This window comes from Oncorhynchus gorbuscha, linkage group LG08 (assembly GCF_021184085.1).
Source record: "Oncorhynchus gorbuscha isolate QuinsamMale2020 ecotype Even-year linkage group LG08, OgorEven_v1.0, whole genome shotgun sequence".
Lineage (NCBI taxonomy): Eukaryota > Metazoa > Chordata > Actinopteri > Salmoniformes > Salmonidae > Oncorhynchus > Oncorhynchus gorbuscha.
The window spans coordinates 29756900-29771100 of NC_060180.1; the positions used below are offsets into that span (position 1 = coordinate 29756900).

Genomic DNA, 14201 nt, shown 5'->3' on the forward strand with positions numbered 1-14201 from the left:
AGTTAAATAAAGGTAAAATAAAAATAAATAAATAGGCTCAAAATGGCCAGAAACAAATAACTTTCTTCTGAAACTCAACAGTCTATTCTTGTTCTGAGAAATTAAGGCTATTCCATGCGAGAAATTTCCAAGAAACTGAAGATCTCGTACAACGCTGTGTACTACTCTCTTCACAGAACAGCGCAAACCGTCTCTAACCAGAATAGAAAGAGGAGTGGGAGGCCCCGGTGCACAACTGAGCAAGAGGTCAAGTAAATTTTTTTATTTTAATTTTTTTATTTATTCAACCTTTAATTTAACTATGCAAGTCAGTTAAGAACAAATTCTTATTTTCAATGACGGCCTAGGAACAGTGGGTTAACTGCCTTGTTCAGGGGCAGAACGACAGATTTTTACCTTGTCAGCTCGGGGATTCGAACTTGCAAGCTTTCGGTTACTTGTCCAACGCTGCCGCCTCATTAGTGTCTAGTCCTCAACAGGCAGCTTCATTAAATAGTACCCACAAAACACCAGTCTCTGTCTAGACGGTCAGCATCACGGGGTCACCTCTTCACTGTTGACGTTGAGACTGGTGTTAGGCAGCTGCAGTGGTATTTGGGTGTGCGAGACGATAACTCTTCTGATGTACAGGGTGTGGTAAGTGGTGGTGTCCCATCCTTTCAGATTGTTGGCCTGAGGTAGGACTACAGAGATTTATATAATGAGTTGGGTGGTATTTTTTAAAGTTTTTTTTTTTTGTGAGCGTAGTGTTCGATGGTAGGGTATTTGTTTATTCCTTTGTTTTTTCAAGCAAAGTACAAGGGAGTTGTACTCCAGTCTAGTAGGTGGCGGTAATGCAATATTTATTAGTTTGCCAACCGCTGTTAAACTTCATCGAAGAAGAGCAAGTGCAGAGACGGGGGGGGGGACATTGTTCGCTGCTGGCTAGGAACAAAGGGTTTGGCTCCTTCACCACTTCTCAACAACTGTGTTGCTAAAAAAAAAAAACGCTACCTCGGAGGAGTAAAAATAACGCACCTGAGAAAGTACTGATTATTGCCACTTTTTTGTTTTGCTTTTCTTTTTGTTTCGGAGGAGCACTGAAGTAACGGCTATTTTTTTTAAAGCTGAGCCTGAAGGTGCTTCAAATTGGGACAGCTAGCATTCAAGCTAGCCTGCTAACCGAGCAGTGGTGTTGGAAAACCCCCCCACCGCGTTTCGTTTAACCATTCGGTGCAGGTATGGTGGCTTGAAGTGTTCGCAATTAACTCTAGGTACTAGTCTTGTTGCAATTTTAAGTAGCAATGGATTATTAGGATGCAAACGTGAAATTTCGAATGCGGCTCGTGCAGCTAGCTAACGTACTTAGTTCCTTAACAGTTAACGTTAGATGGCTAACGCCACAGCTAGCTAACTTCACTGCCACTGGTCAACACAGGCAATCTTGCTGTTGTAGCTAGCATGCTATCAGCATCCAGTCAAACCTTGTGTTCAACTGATCTCACGCGTCAGTATTCATCAAGATTAGACAATTAATGAAGACGTCATGTAGTTGGCTGCTAGCTTCTCAGCTCTGTCACTTCGATGTTTAACTAACGTAATCTGTACTAGGCTCAATGCTGTCTTTCGGTGTGTTTAATTGAGCAAATGTCAATTGGCGATTGTTGTTTTGTTATTCAAATCTCGTTCTAATCAATCATAACCCCCAGACTACAGATAGAGTATAAGCTCATCCAAATCTCTGAGTGGAAAATTCAAAACAGGCCGTAGATCAGTTTATCTAGTAGTAGAGGCAACTTCACCCACTCCAAGATAGGTCAATGGCGCTTTCATTGGATAGTGTGTGTCATCTGGGGAATATAGGAGAAGTTGTCTGTGACTCCTCTATATATGACATCTCTCAGACAGTGACATGATGCTCCTCCAGTGTTACTCTATGCTTCTGCCCCAGATCTCTGGAAGCTTGGACTGATGTCATCCATCTACATCTTGTCATAAAGACAGAATTGACCCCAGAGTAGAGTGAGTGGATGCCACCAACTGCTTATCCATTATATTCTCATGTTGGCATGGCTATATGCAGAGGTTGAAGGCTTGAAGCCAGTCTGTGCAATGAAAAGTATTTTTATTGATTGTAGGATGATAAGAGTAATCTAATATGACGTACCTGGCTAGCCTAGAGAAAGGCTGAGTGTATACAGGAGGATGTCTGGTGTACCAGGGTTTGGGGTTGCTGCCAGGTCAAAGGTCATGCCAATAGAACTGCAGTGAACCCTGTAGAGAAGGGCCGGAGAGGGGAGGATAGACAGCCTCTCTGGGGTGCAGTGAAACAAGGGGGATTTGTGTGCTTTTTTGGGAGGGGCGATGGGGGGGGGTATATAATATGGGTAATGTTGTTCTCCAAACAATGCTTTATTGGTGAGATGCAGGATTCTGCTTTTGGGAGCATATTAGAGTTGTTGTAGTAGAAGCTATCGTTTTTCCTGTGTTAAGGCCTCAGCATGCTTCAGTTCGGCTGGTGCAGAGTTAAACTCGGCTAGCCGAACATGTGTACTTGCATACTCCCGTAAAAGACCTTCCCTTGAAAAACGAGAAAAAAGCGGCAGTAGTACTGTTTGTCCATATTGAGAAGCCGTAGCCAGATCCTCAAAATAGTCAGAATTAATCTTTGATAACTCAAGATATCTGTTATTAATTTGGATGTTTTTGCAGAGATCTTTTTCGTGCAATTTCACATCTAAATTAGAATTTTGGTGCCGTATTTCTCAATGAAAAGGGTATTTGAAAACGAGTCGTCTCTCGTTTAAAAACAATACTTTATTGAAGAATCCCTACTGTTGACCAATCACAGAGGAAGGGGCGTAGACTTCAGCTTGCCTCAAAAAAGTGTGCCGAACAGCCAAACCCAAAATGCCATAATATATGCAAACTCTTCCGAACAGTTTTGGCTGGGAAGCATTTGGATGCCTTTTATAATGACCTGGGCTGGCTGAGTTGTGCACTAGAGAGGAAGGAGGGCAGACAGCTCAGGACAGTGCACATAACCCCATCTCTCCCTCTCTAATCTCTCTCTATGCCCCCCCCACTCCCCCGTTGTTGACGAAGTAGGCCACAGAGAGTAGCCTATTTTTTTATTCCAGCCTTACTTCTACAGATGGAGATGGGATGTTATTGAATACAAGTTGAGGCTCAATGCAGTGTTTCTTTGTCTTCAAATTCAGTAAGCCTTAGATGGGGTGTTTAGTTACAGCAGCGTTGTAATGAAGGCCTGAGTGTTTCAGTATGCACAGATCTAGGCAGGAGAAGGGTTACACCACAGCAAGCTAGAGGGCGGGGTGGGGGATGGGCAGGACAGGACACCACACACACAACAGGACTGTGATCACATGCTTTTAGGCTGCTGTATGCAAGAGAGGGGTTTAGTGTTATATGGTATACTGAAACTTCTGTATGTTTTTTTATTTTAAAAAGCTGTTTGGTACTGTCTGGGCTGTGTTAGCTCCTGACTCATGCTGCACATAAATTAACACTTGAATAATGCAACATGGCATGTAAGAATTACTGTTGGCAAAACGATGTTCACACAGGCTAGAACACTTCTACAACGCAAGACGATACTAGCTTTAATTGAAGGCTAACTTTACTTGCTAGCTTACAGCTGAAGCAACACAAATTCACTACCCTAGTACTTTCTTTGTGATAATATGCAAGTATAACGAATATGCACATTTCAAAGCTGATTTTCACCCAAAACTTGACTCATTCACTTTGTCTATCTCACCACCATAAACTCATTCACTTAATTTTTCTCCTGCCTGGTTTCCCCTATATTCCATAGCCACCCACAAAGCCAGAATCCACCGCCATGTTCTGCCTCACAAATGACATCATTGCCTTCTTAGAGACAGCACACACTTTTATAGAAGACTGCTTCTATGGAAATGTTAAGTACAATAGAATAAGTCCTACATGGAAGGGATCTGTAGCCCCACAAAATCAGTGAAAACAAGCTCGATAGCTCAATGCATTCACACACTCGTATTGAATAATATGCATTAATCTGTATCATGAATAGACCTAGGCTACATCTTGATTTACCCAGTTTATAAAGAGAGATTTAGAGCAATTCCATATTAAGGTCAATTTGAGCATGAAATGGCTTATTTACCTAGCATGTGTGTATTTTGAAGTAGACTACATTTGGCCTTTTATATTTGTCTAGTTTAATGTTTTTACTACAAAGTAGGATACAAAAGTCTAAGTAGTTTCAGTCAACCAGATTGCATAGCTTTTGGCAATGGCTGAGGGCATATGATTGGTTTGTATTTATTTGCACACAAGAAAATACAATATTGGTAAAATTTCCATAATGTAGTCAACTTTTTTTAACCTGTTTTCTCATCTGTACTCTGAAATATGCTATAAAGGAATAATTTCAGTCAACCTACCTGGTAGAGTAAATAAGATTAAAGATGCATATTTGTCTAATAGTCTGCTTTCACACAGAGGGGCAAAAACAAGCAAGTAAATGAGTTGGCTGTAGCTGGCTTAATGGTGGAGCGTGTTGGTCCGAGGCTGCAATTCATTGGTAGATTTTTTGTGTGAGCACGGTCTGTGTAATCAGGCTTGTAATCAGTTTGTACAAATCGCTCAATCTCTCTTTCTCTCTCTCTCTCTCTAGGCTGTTCGTCTAAGTCGTTCAAGCTGTACTCCCCCAAGGAGCCCGGCCCTAACGGCAGTGCCTTCCCCCCCTTCCACCCCGGCACCATGCTGGACAGGGACGTAGGGTAGGACACGCACGCATTTGCCACTTAACTCGTACTGTTAGTACATTACTATTAGTACCTATATAGTACTGGTTTGTTTTAATTTGTACTTTCTCCTGTCTTTCCGTCTGCAGGCCAACACCAATGTACCCCCCGTCATACCTAGAGCCTGGCATGGGGTGAGTACAACGACTGACGATCACAGCATCAACCTTGACCCCCCCAGGCCTCAAAATAGTGTTAGAGCAAATGTTTTAATTAGAAAAAAGTTGTTAAGTCCAGTCCATCTATACTGACCCTGCTCTGGCCTGATGCAGGAGACCAACACCATACGGCAACCAGACAGACTACAGGATATTTGAGCTCAACAAACGGCTACAAAACTGGACAGAGGTGGGCGATGATGGCGATTTGGCTGTGCCCTTAGTCTGTGGTGGGAGATTGATTTATTGAATGATTGATTCACTGATGGTGGGAATATCTTCTCTCCCCTCTACTGTTGGACTGATTTGGTTGTGTGTTGTAGGACTGTGACAATCTCTGGTGGGATGCCTTCACCACAGAGTTCTTTGAGGATGATGCCATGCTCACCATCACCTTTTGTCTGGAGGACGGGCCTAAACGATACAGTACGAAATATTTTGAATTCCAGGGCGGCTATGCTTTATGGGATTGCATAGATTTCACCCTCTAACCATAACGTGTTAATCTGCATTTGATACTAAATACTTTTATTGAAACAGTAAATGTATCCTCTTCCTAGCTATCGGCCGGACATTGATCCCGCGGTACTTCCGGAGTATCTTTGAAGGCGGCGCCACTGAGCTGTTCTACACATTGAAGCACCCTAAAGAGTCCTTCCACACAAACTTTGTGTCTCTGGACTGTGACCAGTGCACCATGGTTACACAGAACGGCAAGCCCATGTTCACACAGGTACGAAAATACACTTTCTGGTACATTTGAATATTTGCAAATACACATTACATTCCCCACTTACAATTCCACAACTCCACCTTTCATTTACAAATCCAAACATGTATTTGTCTTTCTCCCCCTATTTTCTGTGCACTGTATGATAAGAAACCATACCTTGCTCTAGGTGTTGGACCTCTAACCTCTCTCTCCTTTAGGTGTGTGTGGAGGGCCGTCTGTACCTGGAGTTCATGTTTGACGACATGATGAGGATCAAGACGTGGCATTTTAGCATCAGACAACACAGAGAAGTCCTGCCTCGCAGCATACTGGCCATGCACGTGAGTCGCACACACACCAGAGTTTCCGTTAGCCAGTAATAGCAGGTGGTTGGTCAGTAGATGTTAAATTGGCACCGGCCAATTGTCCCTGAGAAGAAGAGAGAAATCCTATTGTGAAATAATTGATGGAAATACGAGTCGATCGGTCATGCTTATTGGTCTATAGGTTCATTTGCATAATTTTGTTTGTATATTCGCTATGTTTCAGCATACAGAGCCTTTGAGCGGAATCTCTGTCAGGCAGCGCTAGAGCTTCTGCTACAGAATCTCAAACAAATGCATAGGCAACGGAAGTTGGGCTTCATCGTTGCGTCACACCACTTTACACTGAGCTGGAAGCAGTATGCATTTTGAAAACATAGTGCCTTCGGAAAGTATTCAGACCCCTTGACTTTGTTCATATTTTGTTAAGTTACAGCCTTATTCTAAAATTCGTTAAATAAAAAAAATATCCTCAGCAATCTACACACAATGACAGACATTTTTGCAAATGTATATAATTAAAAAAAACATACCTTATTTACGTAAGTATTCAGACCCTTTGCTTCGAGACATGAAATTGAGCTCAGGTGCTTCCTGCTTCCATTGATCAACCTTGATCATGTTTCTACAACTTGGAGTCCACCTGTGGTAAATTCCAATTGATTGGACATGACTTGGCACACACCTGTCTACATAAGGTCCCACAGTTGACAGTGCATGTCAGAGCAAAAACCAAGCCATGAGGTCGATGGAGACTTATCAGGATTGAGGCGAAGATAAACAGAGCAAATTACAGAGATCCTTAAATGAAAACCTGCTCCAAAGCGCTCAGACTGGGGCGACGGTTCACCTTCCAACAGGACAACGCAGGAGTGGCTTCAGGACAAGTCCTTGAGCGGTCCGGACTTGAACCCGATCGAACGTCTCTGGAGAGACTTGAAAATAGCTGTGCAAGCAACGCTCCCCATCCAACTTGACAGAGTTTGACAGGATCTGCAGAGAAGAATGGGAGAAACTTCCCAAATACAGGTGTGCCAAGCTTGTAGCGTCCTACCCAAGAAGACTCGAGGCTGTAATCGCTGCCAAAGGTGCTTCAACATACATTTGACTACGTATTGAGACATGTCTTACCTTGCTTCAAAGTAGCCTACCCAAAATCAGACCATATCTGTGGAGGCAATTATTTTATATAAACTTTCTTTCATTGTCCAGTCGCCTAAAGGCACAATCCTAGTCATATTAGCAACCCATGCTAATTGTTGCATATTATTAGATTTCCTCTTTCAAAATGTCTAACTGATATTTTCATCGGTCACATGAAACAGCTCGCGTGTGCTTTGACAATGGTCTTATCCCCACTATGGAATGGACATTGCTGTGCTAATAATGTGAAGAAATAATAGTTGAGCAACATTTTAAGCTAAACGTTCTGATCTGTTGCATCAGGCTACATAGGCTAGTCTATCCTCCCACAACAAGTCTATCCTCCCACAACAGTCCCAGAGTTTGTTAACCTACCAATAGAATAGGTTAACTTCCATTGGGGGATAGTAGATTCATGTAGGCTAGTGATTTTGCTGTTACTCGTCTTGTTGGCTGAAGAAAATATGGCTGCCCAGGGAAGTCGGAGGTGAAACTCACAATAAAATAAGACCGTGGGAGACCATTTTGCTGTGCTCAAACAAAAGTGGTTCCTTACTAAATTTTGGGGGGAATGGGGAGAAATAACTGAAAGGCGTCTCAGGTAATGGGTGGGTCACTTGGTGTTCGGCGTGGCGGCTCCTCGGACCGCCTGTGGTAATGAACAACAAAAGAGAGCGATGAGTCCGGTGTTTCAGTACTTGTTCTCATCTTGCACCAGGTGGCATGCTGCCTGGGAATGGGTCCTCTTCTCCAGTTCTTCTAAGGTCTAGGCATACCCCCTGCCTGTCTGCTCAAGCGCCCGAGTGACTGCACCTCTACTTATACTCATTTGGGTTAACGAGGGACAGGTGGGACCAATTCCCGGTGCCAATTGGTTTGTATCACCTGGACTGGGTAGTAATTAGTGTTGGATCACCAGCCTCAGTTGGTGCCTGTAGAGCTGTCCATGGTGCTGACTCAACTTGGCCTCTCTAGCCCTCTGGTGCTGACCATGGTCCTGCTCCTTCCTTTGTAGCTCCCTGCTGGCCCCTGGGTTGCCACACAGTAAATGTGGACAGTTATTCTAACATCTTCAAAGTACGCATCAGATTTCAGTAAGAAGGACTGCACATCGTTGGATCCTCGGCCTGCATGTTCTGTTAATATAAATGACCATAATCTAAATGTGATTTCTGTCATTCTGAGCACGGTGGGTGGACGCCCTAATCAGGTTACGCAATGCATATGGTCCGGTATAAATAAACACCCACCGATTTGGTGGATTGATTTCCAGACCAGTGTTTACTGACCACCTTCCCATGTTTGTTCTCTGCTCTCTTTCCACCCTTCTCTCTTCGCTCTCTTCCAAGGTGCAGGACCCTCAGATGCTGGATCAGCTGGCTAAAAACATCACAAGATGTGGCCTGTCCAACTCCACACTCAACTACCTCAGGGTATGTCCAGTCCAGTGGAGGCTGGTGGGAGGAGCTATAGGAGGACAGGCTCATTGTAATGGCTGGAATGGAATTCATGGAACAGTGTCAAACATGTTTTCCATGAGTATTATTTTGTTTGATACCGTTCCATTAATTCCATTGCAGCAATTACAATGATTCTGTCCTCCTATAGCTCCTCCCAACAGCCGCCACTGGTTGTCTCGTTCAGTGCTTTAGTCAGTGGAATGGTAAATGTGGTTAGAGATGCTGGTACTTAAGCATTATTGGTAATCTGTTTCTCTGACCCTCTTTCTCTCATCTAGCTGTGTGTGATCTTGGAGCCGATGCAGGAGCTGATGTCCAGACACAAGACCTACAGTCTGAGTCCCAGAGACTGTCTCAAGACCTGCCTCTTCCAGAAGTGGCAACGCATGGTGGCCCCACCAGGTAACAATCAAGGCTTTACACAGACAATCCACTTATACACATGTTTGGTAGGGATGGGCATTTGACATTTTTTGACTGTTCCAGTACTCACATTAAAAAAAAATTCGGAGTACTCAAATACATTTGAAAATGTATTTTTAGAATGCAAGGCCCGAACATTTATCTATAGGCCTATGCCAACAGTGTGCGACAATGCCTAATTTATCATAACCATTACAGATATATCTATTCAGTCAATAAAAAAGCAAGTACCATTAAGATTAATTTATTGAAATCGTAATCTCAACTGTCTATATTGTTCAACAATAATCTTCAAAAAAGGCAGGAATTTCAGCAGTGAGGTTGGTTTGTAGAAGCCAATGGCTATGCAATGGCATAGCCTTGTTTTGTTAATTATTTCCTGATCCCTTAGCAGTCAAGACACCTTTTTTATTGTTTAAAAAAAACTTGATGTAATATAACAGAATAAAATATAATATTTTTCCAAATGAAAAAACGAGGAAGTGATGCGAGTCTCGCATCTGGAACAGTTATTCTCAGTGATAATTTGAAGCAGGGCTCAATTTAGCGAGTTGAAAGAAGATTCAGGGTTACAAAACAATCTGTCTTTTCGATATACAGACTGTAATTTATTTATTTTTTCCATATATTTTTTTTCTCAATGTATTAAGAATTTCACACTAATTACGGCCAATGCATCTGTTCAGTGAGTAGGCCTAGGCTTAATGATTCTGATGAAAATACAATTTTGTGTATTTTCAGTGTGGAACCTGTCTATGTTTAGAGGGTTATAGCATTGGCTAACCAATTTGAAATGGCACTAGCATTTTGCAGAAAACGGACGGGACACAATTATTCCAAAACTGCAGCTCGTTGTTGGATCACATATCTTCCTACTTCAATCAACCAGTCTATTTAGAATGTGTTAACTGTCGCCATTTGGCAATGAATGTAGCTTGTTTATCCTATCAGTTAGATATGTTTTTATAGGCTTTTATTTTTGTAGGCCTAACGGGAGCTTGTGTGCAAGCGATCCCAGGCTGTCACAGCTGGCCGTGACTGGGAGACCCATGAGGCGGCACACAATTGGCCCAGGGTTGTCCAGGTTTGGAAAGCTGATATTTCCTTGTCCCATCGTGCTCTAGCGACTTCTGTCGCAGGCCGGGCGCATGCACACTGACACGGTCGCCAGGTGCACAGTGTTTCCTCCGACACATTGTTGCGGCTGGCTTCCGGGTTAAGCGGGCATTGTGTCAAGAAGCAGTGCGGCTTGGCTGGGTCGTGTTTCAGAGGACGCACGGCTCTCTGCTTTAGCCTCTCCCGAGTCCGTACGGGGAGTTGACGCGATGGGACAAGACTGTAACTATGAATTGGATATCACGAAATTGGGGAGGGAAAAAGCGGGCCGGATTGAAGTGCCCGTGGGCCCGAATATGTCCCGTGGGCTGTACTTTGCCCCCCTTGCTCTAAACTGTGCACGGGCGCGCAGCTCCCCGGAACTGCTGTGCAGAAGAAATATCAGCCCTCTTAGAGAAGCACGAAATTTAACTTCACCCAACTTTCTAGTTAACACTATCAACGTTTTCCTCTACTGTGCAAATTGTGGTCGAATCAACGCAATATTAGTCACTTTCAATGCATCATACCAAAACAAAACTAACTATCCAAGAGATTTTCTTGTAGTCAGAGAGCATTGGAGTTGGATTCTATTGCATTGACGGGCACGACTCAGGCCCATACTCTACACAGACTGGTGTGCCATAACCAACCAAATGAACCAATGCCACATGGATCTGTGGGTAGCATAATTTGTCTCATTCTCTGTAATAATGAATTGTATTTTTGCATCAAACAACACATTTCAGTCACCTTGTCTGAAGTACAAGTGGATAAACAGGTTGTCAATCCCTACATGTTTTTTTTTTTTCAAAAGTCTCATGGAATGTAGACCTACATTGAGCACAACACATTTGGCTGCTACTGTTGGCTGAATGATAGAACAGTTGTTAAAATGTTATTGGATGCATTTTCCCCATTGTTTTTGATGGTAGGCCTACATTAGGATCAAATAGCCACAGTAGCCTACTTGGCCATTGTTAAAACTAGAGGTCGACCGATTATGAATTTTCAAAGCCGATACCGATTATTGGAGGACCCCCCCCCAAAGCCGCTGCCGATTAATCGGCCGATTTAAATAAAATAATAATTTTAAAAAATAATAAATAAATAAAATATTTATTTATTTCTAATAATGACAATTACAACAATACTGAATGAACACTTATTTTAACTTAACTTGCTCAGAACATAAGAACCTATGAAAGCTGGTGGTTCTTTTTAACCTCTTAGAACCACCATCCCGGATCCGGGAGAATTGTCATCAACGCTGAATAGCATAATAGCAAATAATATTACTAGAAAATATTAATATTCGTGAAATCACAAGTGCAATATAGGAAAACACAGCGTAGCCTTTTGTTAATCCACCTGTCGTCTCAGATTTTGACATTATGCTTGACAGGGAAAGCAATACAAGCTTTTATGTAAGTTTATTGATTGCTCGACAAAACAATAAGTACACTTAGCATCAGGTAACTTGGTCACGAAAATCAGAAAAGCAATCAGACTTCAATATTCCAAGGTAAGAGGTTTTATGTTGTAGTTATAGTATTTATAGGACTATTTCTCTCTCTACCATTTGTATTTCACATACCTTTGACTATTGGATGTTCTTATAGGCACTTTAGTATTGCCAGTGTAACAGTATAGCTTCCGTCCCTCTCCTCGCCTCCACCTGGGCTCGAACCAGGAACACATCGACAACAGCCACCCTCGAAGCAGCGTTACCCATGCAGAGCAAGGGGAACAACTACTCCAAGTCTCAGAGCGAGTGACGTTTGAAACGCTATTAGCGCACCCTACTAAATAGCTAGCCATTTCACATCGGTTACACCAGCCTAATCTCGGGAGTTGATAGGCTTGAAGTCATAAACAGCGCAATGCTTGAAGCACAGGGAAGAGCTGCTGGCAAAACGCACGAAAGTGCTGTTTAAATGAATGCTTATGAGCCTGCTGCTGCCTACCATCACTCAGACAGACTGCTCTATCAAATATCAAATCATAGACTTAATTATAACATAACACACAGAAATACGAGCCTTTGGTCATTAATATGGTAGAATCCGGAAACTATAATTTAGAAAACAAAAGGTTTATTTCAGTGAAATATGGAACTGTTCGGTATTTTATCTAATGGGTGGCATCCCTAAGTCTAAATATTCCTGTTACATTGTACAACCTTCAATGTCATGTTATAATTATGTAAAATTCTGGCAAATTAGTTCGCAACGAGCCAGGCGGCCCAAACTGTTGCATATACCCTGACTCTGCGTGCAATGAACGCAAGAGAAGTGACACAATTTCACCTGGTTAATATTGCCTGCTAACCTGGATTTATTTTAGCTAAATTATGCAGGTTTAAAAATATATACTTCTGCATATTGAAGGCATTAGTGTTTATGGTTAGGTACAGTCGTCCAACGATTGCTTTTTTCCGCAAATGCGCTTTTTGTTAAATCATCCCCCTGCGTTGCATCGATTATATGCCAAGCAGGACACTCTAGATAAACTAGTAATATCATCAACCATGTGTAGGATTGTGGTCAATCCTCGAGGTGGGTGGACAAACAAAAACACACAAATTCAGACAAACTCCAAGAATTGATTATGCAAGAATGGGCTGCCATCAGTCAGGATGTGGCCCAGAAGTTAATTGACAGCATGCAAGGGCGGATTAGAGGTCTTGAAAAAGAAGGGTCACCACTGCAAATATTGACTCTTTGCATCAACTTCATGTAATTGTCAAAAGCCTTTGACACTTGTGAAATGCTTGTAATTATACTTCAGTATTCCATAGTAACATCTGACACAAATGTCTAAAGACACTGAAGCAGCAAACTTTGTGAAAATTAATATTTGTGTCATTCTCAAACCTTTTGTCCACGACTGTACAAATAGAAAACTAGAGTCAAAGGAAATTAACATTTGTTTTCAAGAGACAATAAAAAAAAAACGTTTTACTTGCCTGTTTGGGCAGCCACAAATGACATTCCACCAAATAGTTTTGCAATGTTTTTTAAAATTTCTGGTTAAAGATCGAGCTTTGACGACCATTCGAGTTCTCGATTACTCATGCCCATCCCTAATGTTGGGTAAACCACACAACCTTACTTGAGAATTGAAACCTTTAGCTTGGTGCACAGATGAATTGGATTCTCTCTCACACAGCATATGTTTAACTAGCCTTGTGGGGACCTAACATTTATTTCCATTCAATCTTATTTTCCCCCACCCTAATTGTAAGCTAAAAAATAGCCTTGGGGAATGTCCCAATAAGGGCAAATTTTCCTTGTTTTTCTATCCTTGTGGGGACTTTTGGGATTCCGGTACCCACGAAGATGGTAATACAAGCCACACACTCACACGCTGCAGATCTGTTACACTTCTCCTCCTATTTCTTTCCAGCTGAGCCAGCCAGACAAGCCCCCAACAAGCGGAGGAAAAGGAAGATGTCTGGCGGAAGCAACATGAGTGCTGGTGGAGGAAACAACAGCAAGAAGAAGAGTCCTGCAAACAACTTCCCTCTCTCCACACAGGTACCTGTAAGCATCCCATCTTTACATATTGTTTTGTTTGTTTTTAATTGAACCTTTTATTTAACTAGGCAAGTTAAGAACAAATTCTTATTTACAATGACGGCCTACACTGGCCAAACCCAGACGACACTGGGCCAATTGTGCACCGCCTTTATTGGACTCACAATCACAACCTTTTGACAGGTAACAGGGGTAGACATTTCTGGTCAGATGGGAGTGATAGGACACTTGAGAAAGGAATAGGGCGGGTGTGGGGGCAGGAAATATGGGGCTAGTATGATAAGGATATGAGTTTAAGACAGGTTTGTAGTTGATAGAAGGCAGGATATGGGGTTGAGAGGAAGAAGGGTTGAGGTAGGGCCTTTTGGGTTTAGGATCAGATTGGGGAAATAGGCTATGGGGAATGGTGGATGTGTATTAGGTTTATGATGCTAATGACTCCCTGTCTGACGTGAGCCAGTGCTGGGCAGTCCCTGGTCCTCTGGCCTACGGGTCACACACATACAGGAGGTAGACATTACCACTGGTCCTGGATCAGATACTATATAAACCCTCTAA

At 42.4% G+C, this 14201-nt stretch overlaps 1 protein-coding gene across 11 annotated transcripts in view; it reads left to right on the forward strand.

Annotated features, from left to right (window-relative positions):
• The window catches only part of LOC124041470 (LIM domain-binding protein 1-like), a 46391-nt gene that overhangs the window by 27666 nt on the left and 4524 nt on the right, over nucleotides 1–14201 (forward strand). For 7 of the 11 annotated variants that reach the window (XR_006839951.1, XM_046359079.1, XM_046359088.1 and 4 more), the window contains 9 exons: nucleotides 4661–4766; nucleotides 4880–4924; nucleotides 5063–5138; nucleotides 5272–5374; nucleotides 5509–5681; nucleotides 5879–6001; nucleotides 8476–8559; nucleotides 8865–8988; nucleotides 13513–13649. Coding sequence is in view for 10 of the 11 variants with exons in the window: in XM_046359079.1 (XP_046215035.1) it covers nucleotides 4661–4766; nucleotides 4880–4924; nucleotides 5063–5138; nucleotides 5272–5374; nucleotides 5509–5681; nucleotides 5879–6001; nucleotides 8476–8559; nucleotides 8865–8988; nucleotides 13513–13649 (971 nt within the window). In the remaining variant the exon portion in view is untranslated. Of the gene's footprint in view, nucleotides 1–903; nucleotides 1219–4660; nucleotides 4767–4879; nucleotides 4925–5062; nucleotides 5139–5271; nucleotides 5375–5508; nucleotides 5682–5878; nucleotides 6002–8475; nucleotides 8560–8864; nucleotides 8989–13512; nucleotides 13650–14201 lie in introns of those variants that run through there. The other 4 variants (XM_046359085.1, XM_046359089.1, XM_046359086.1 and 1 more) reach the window with 3 other exon arrangements.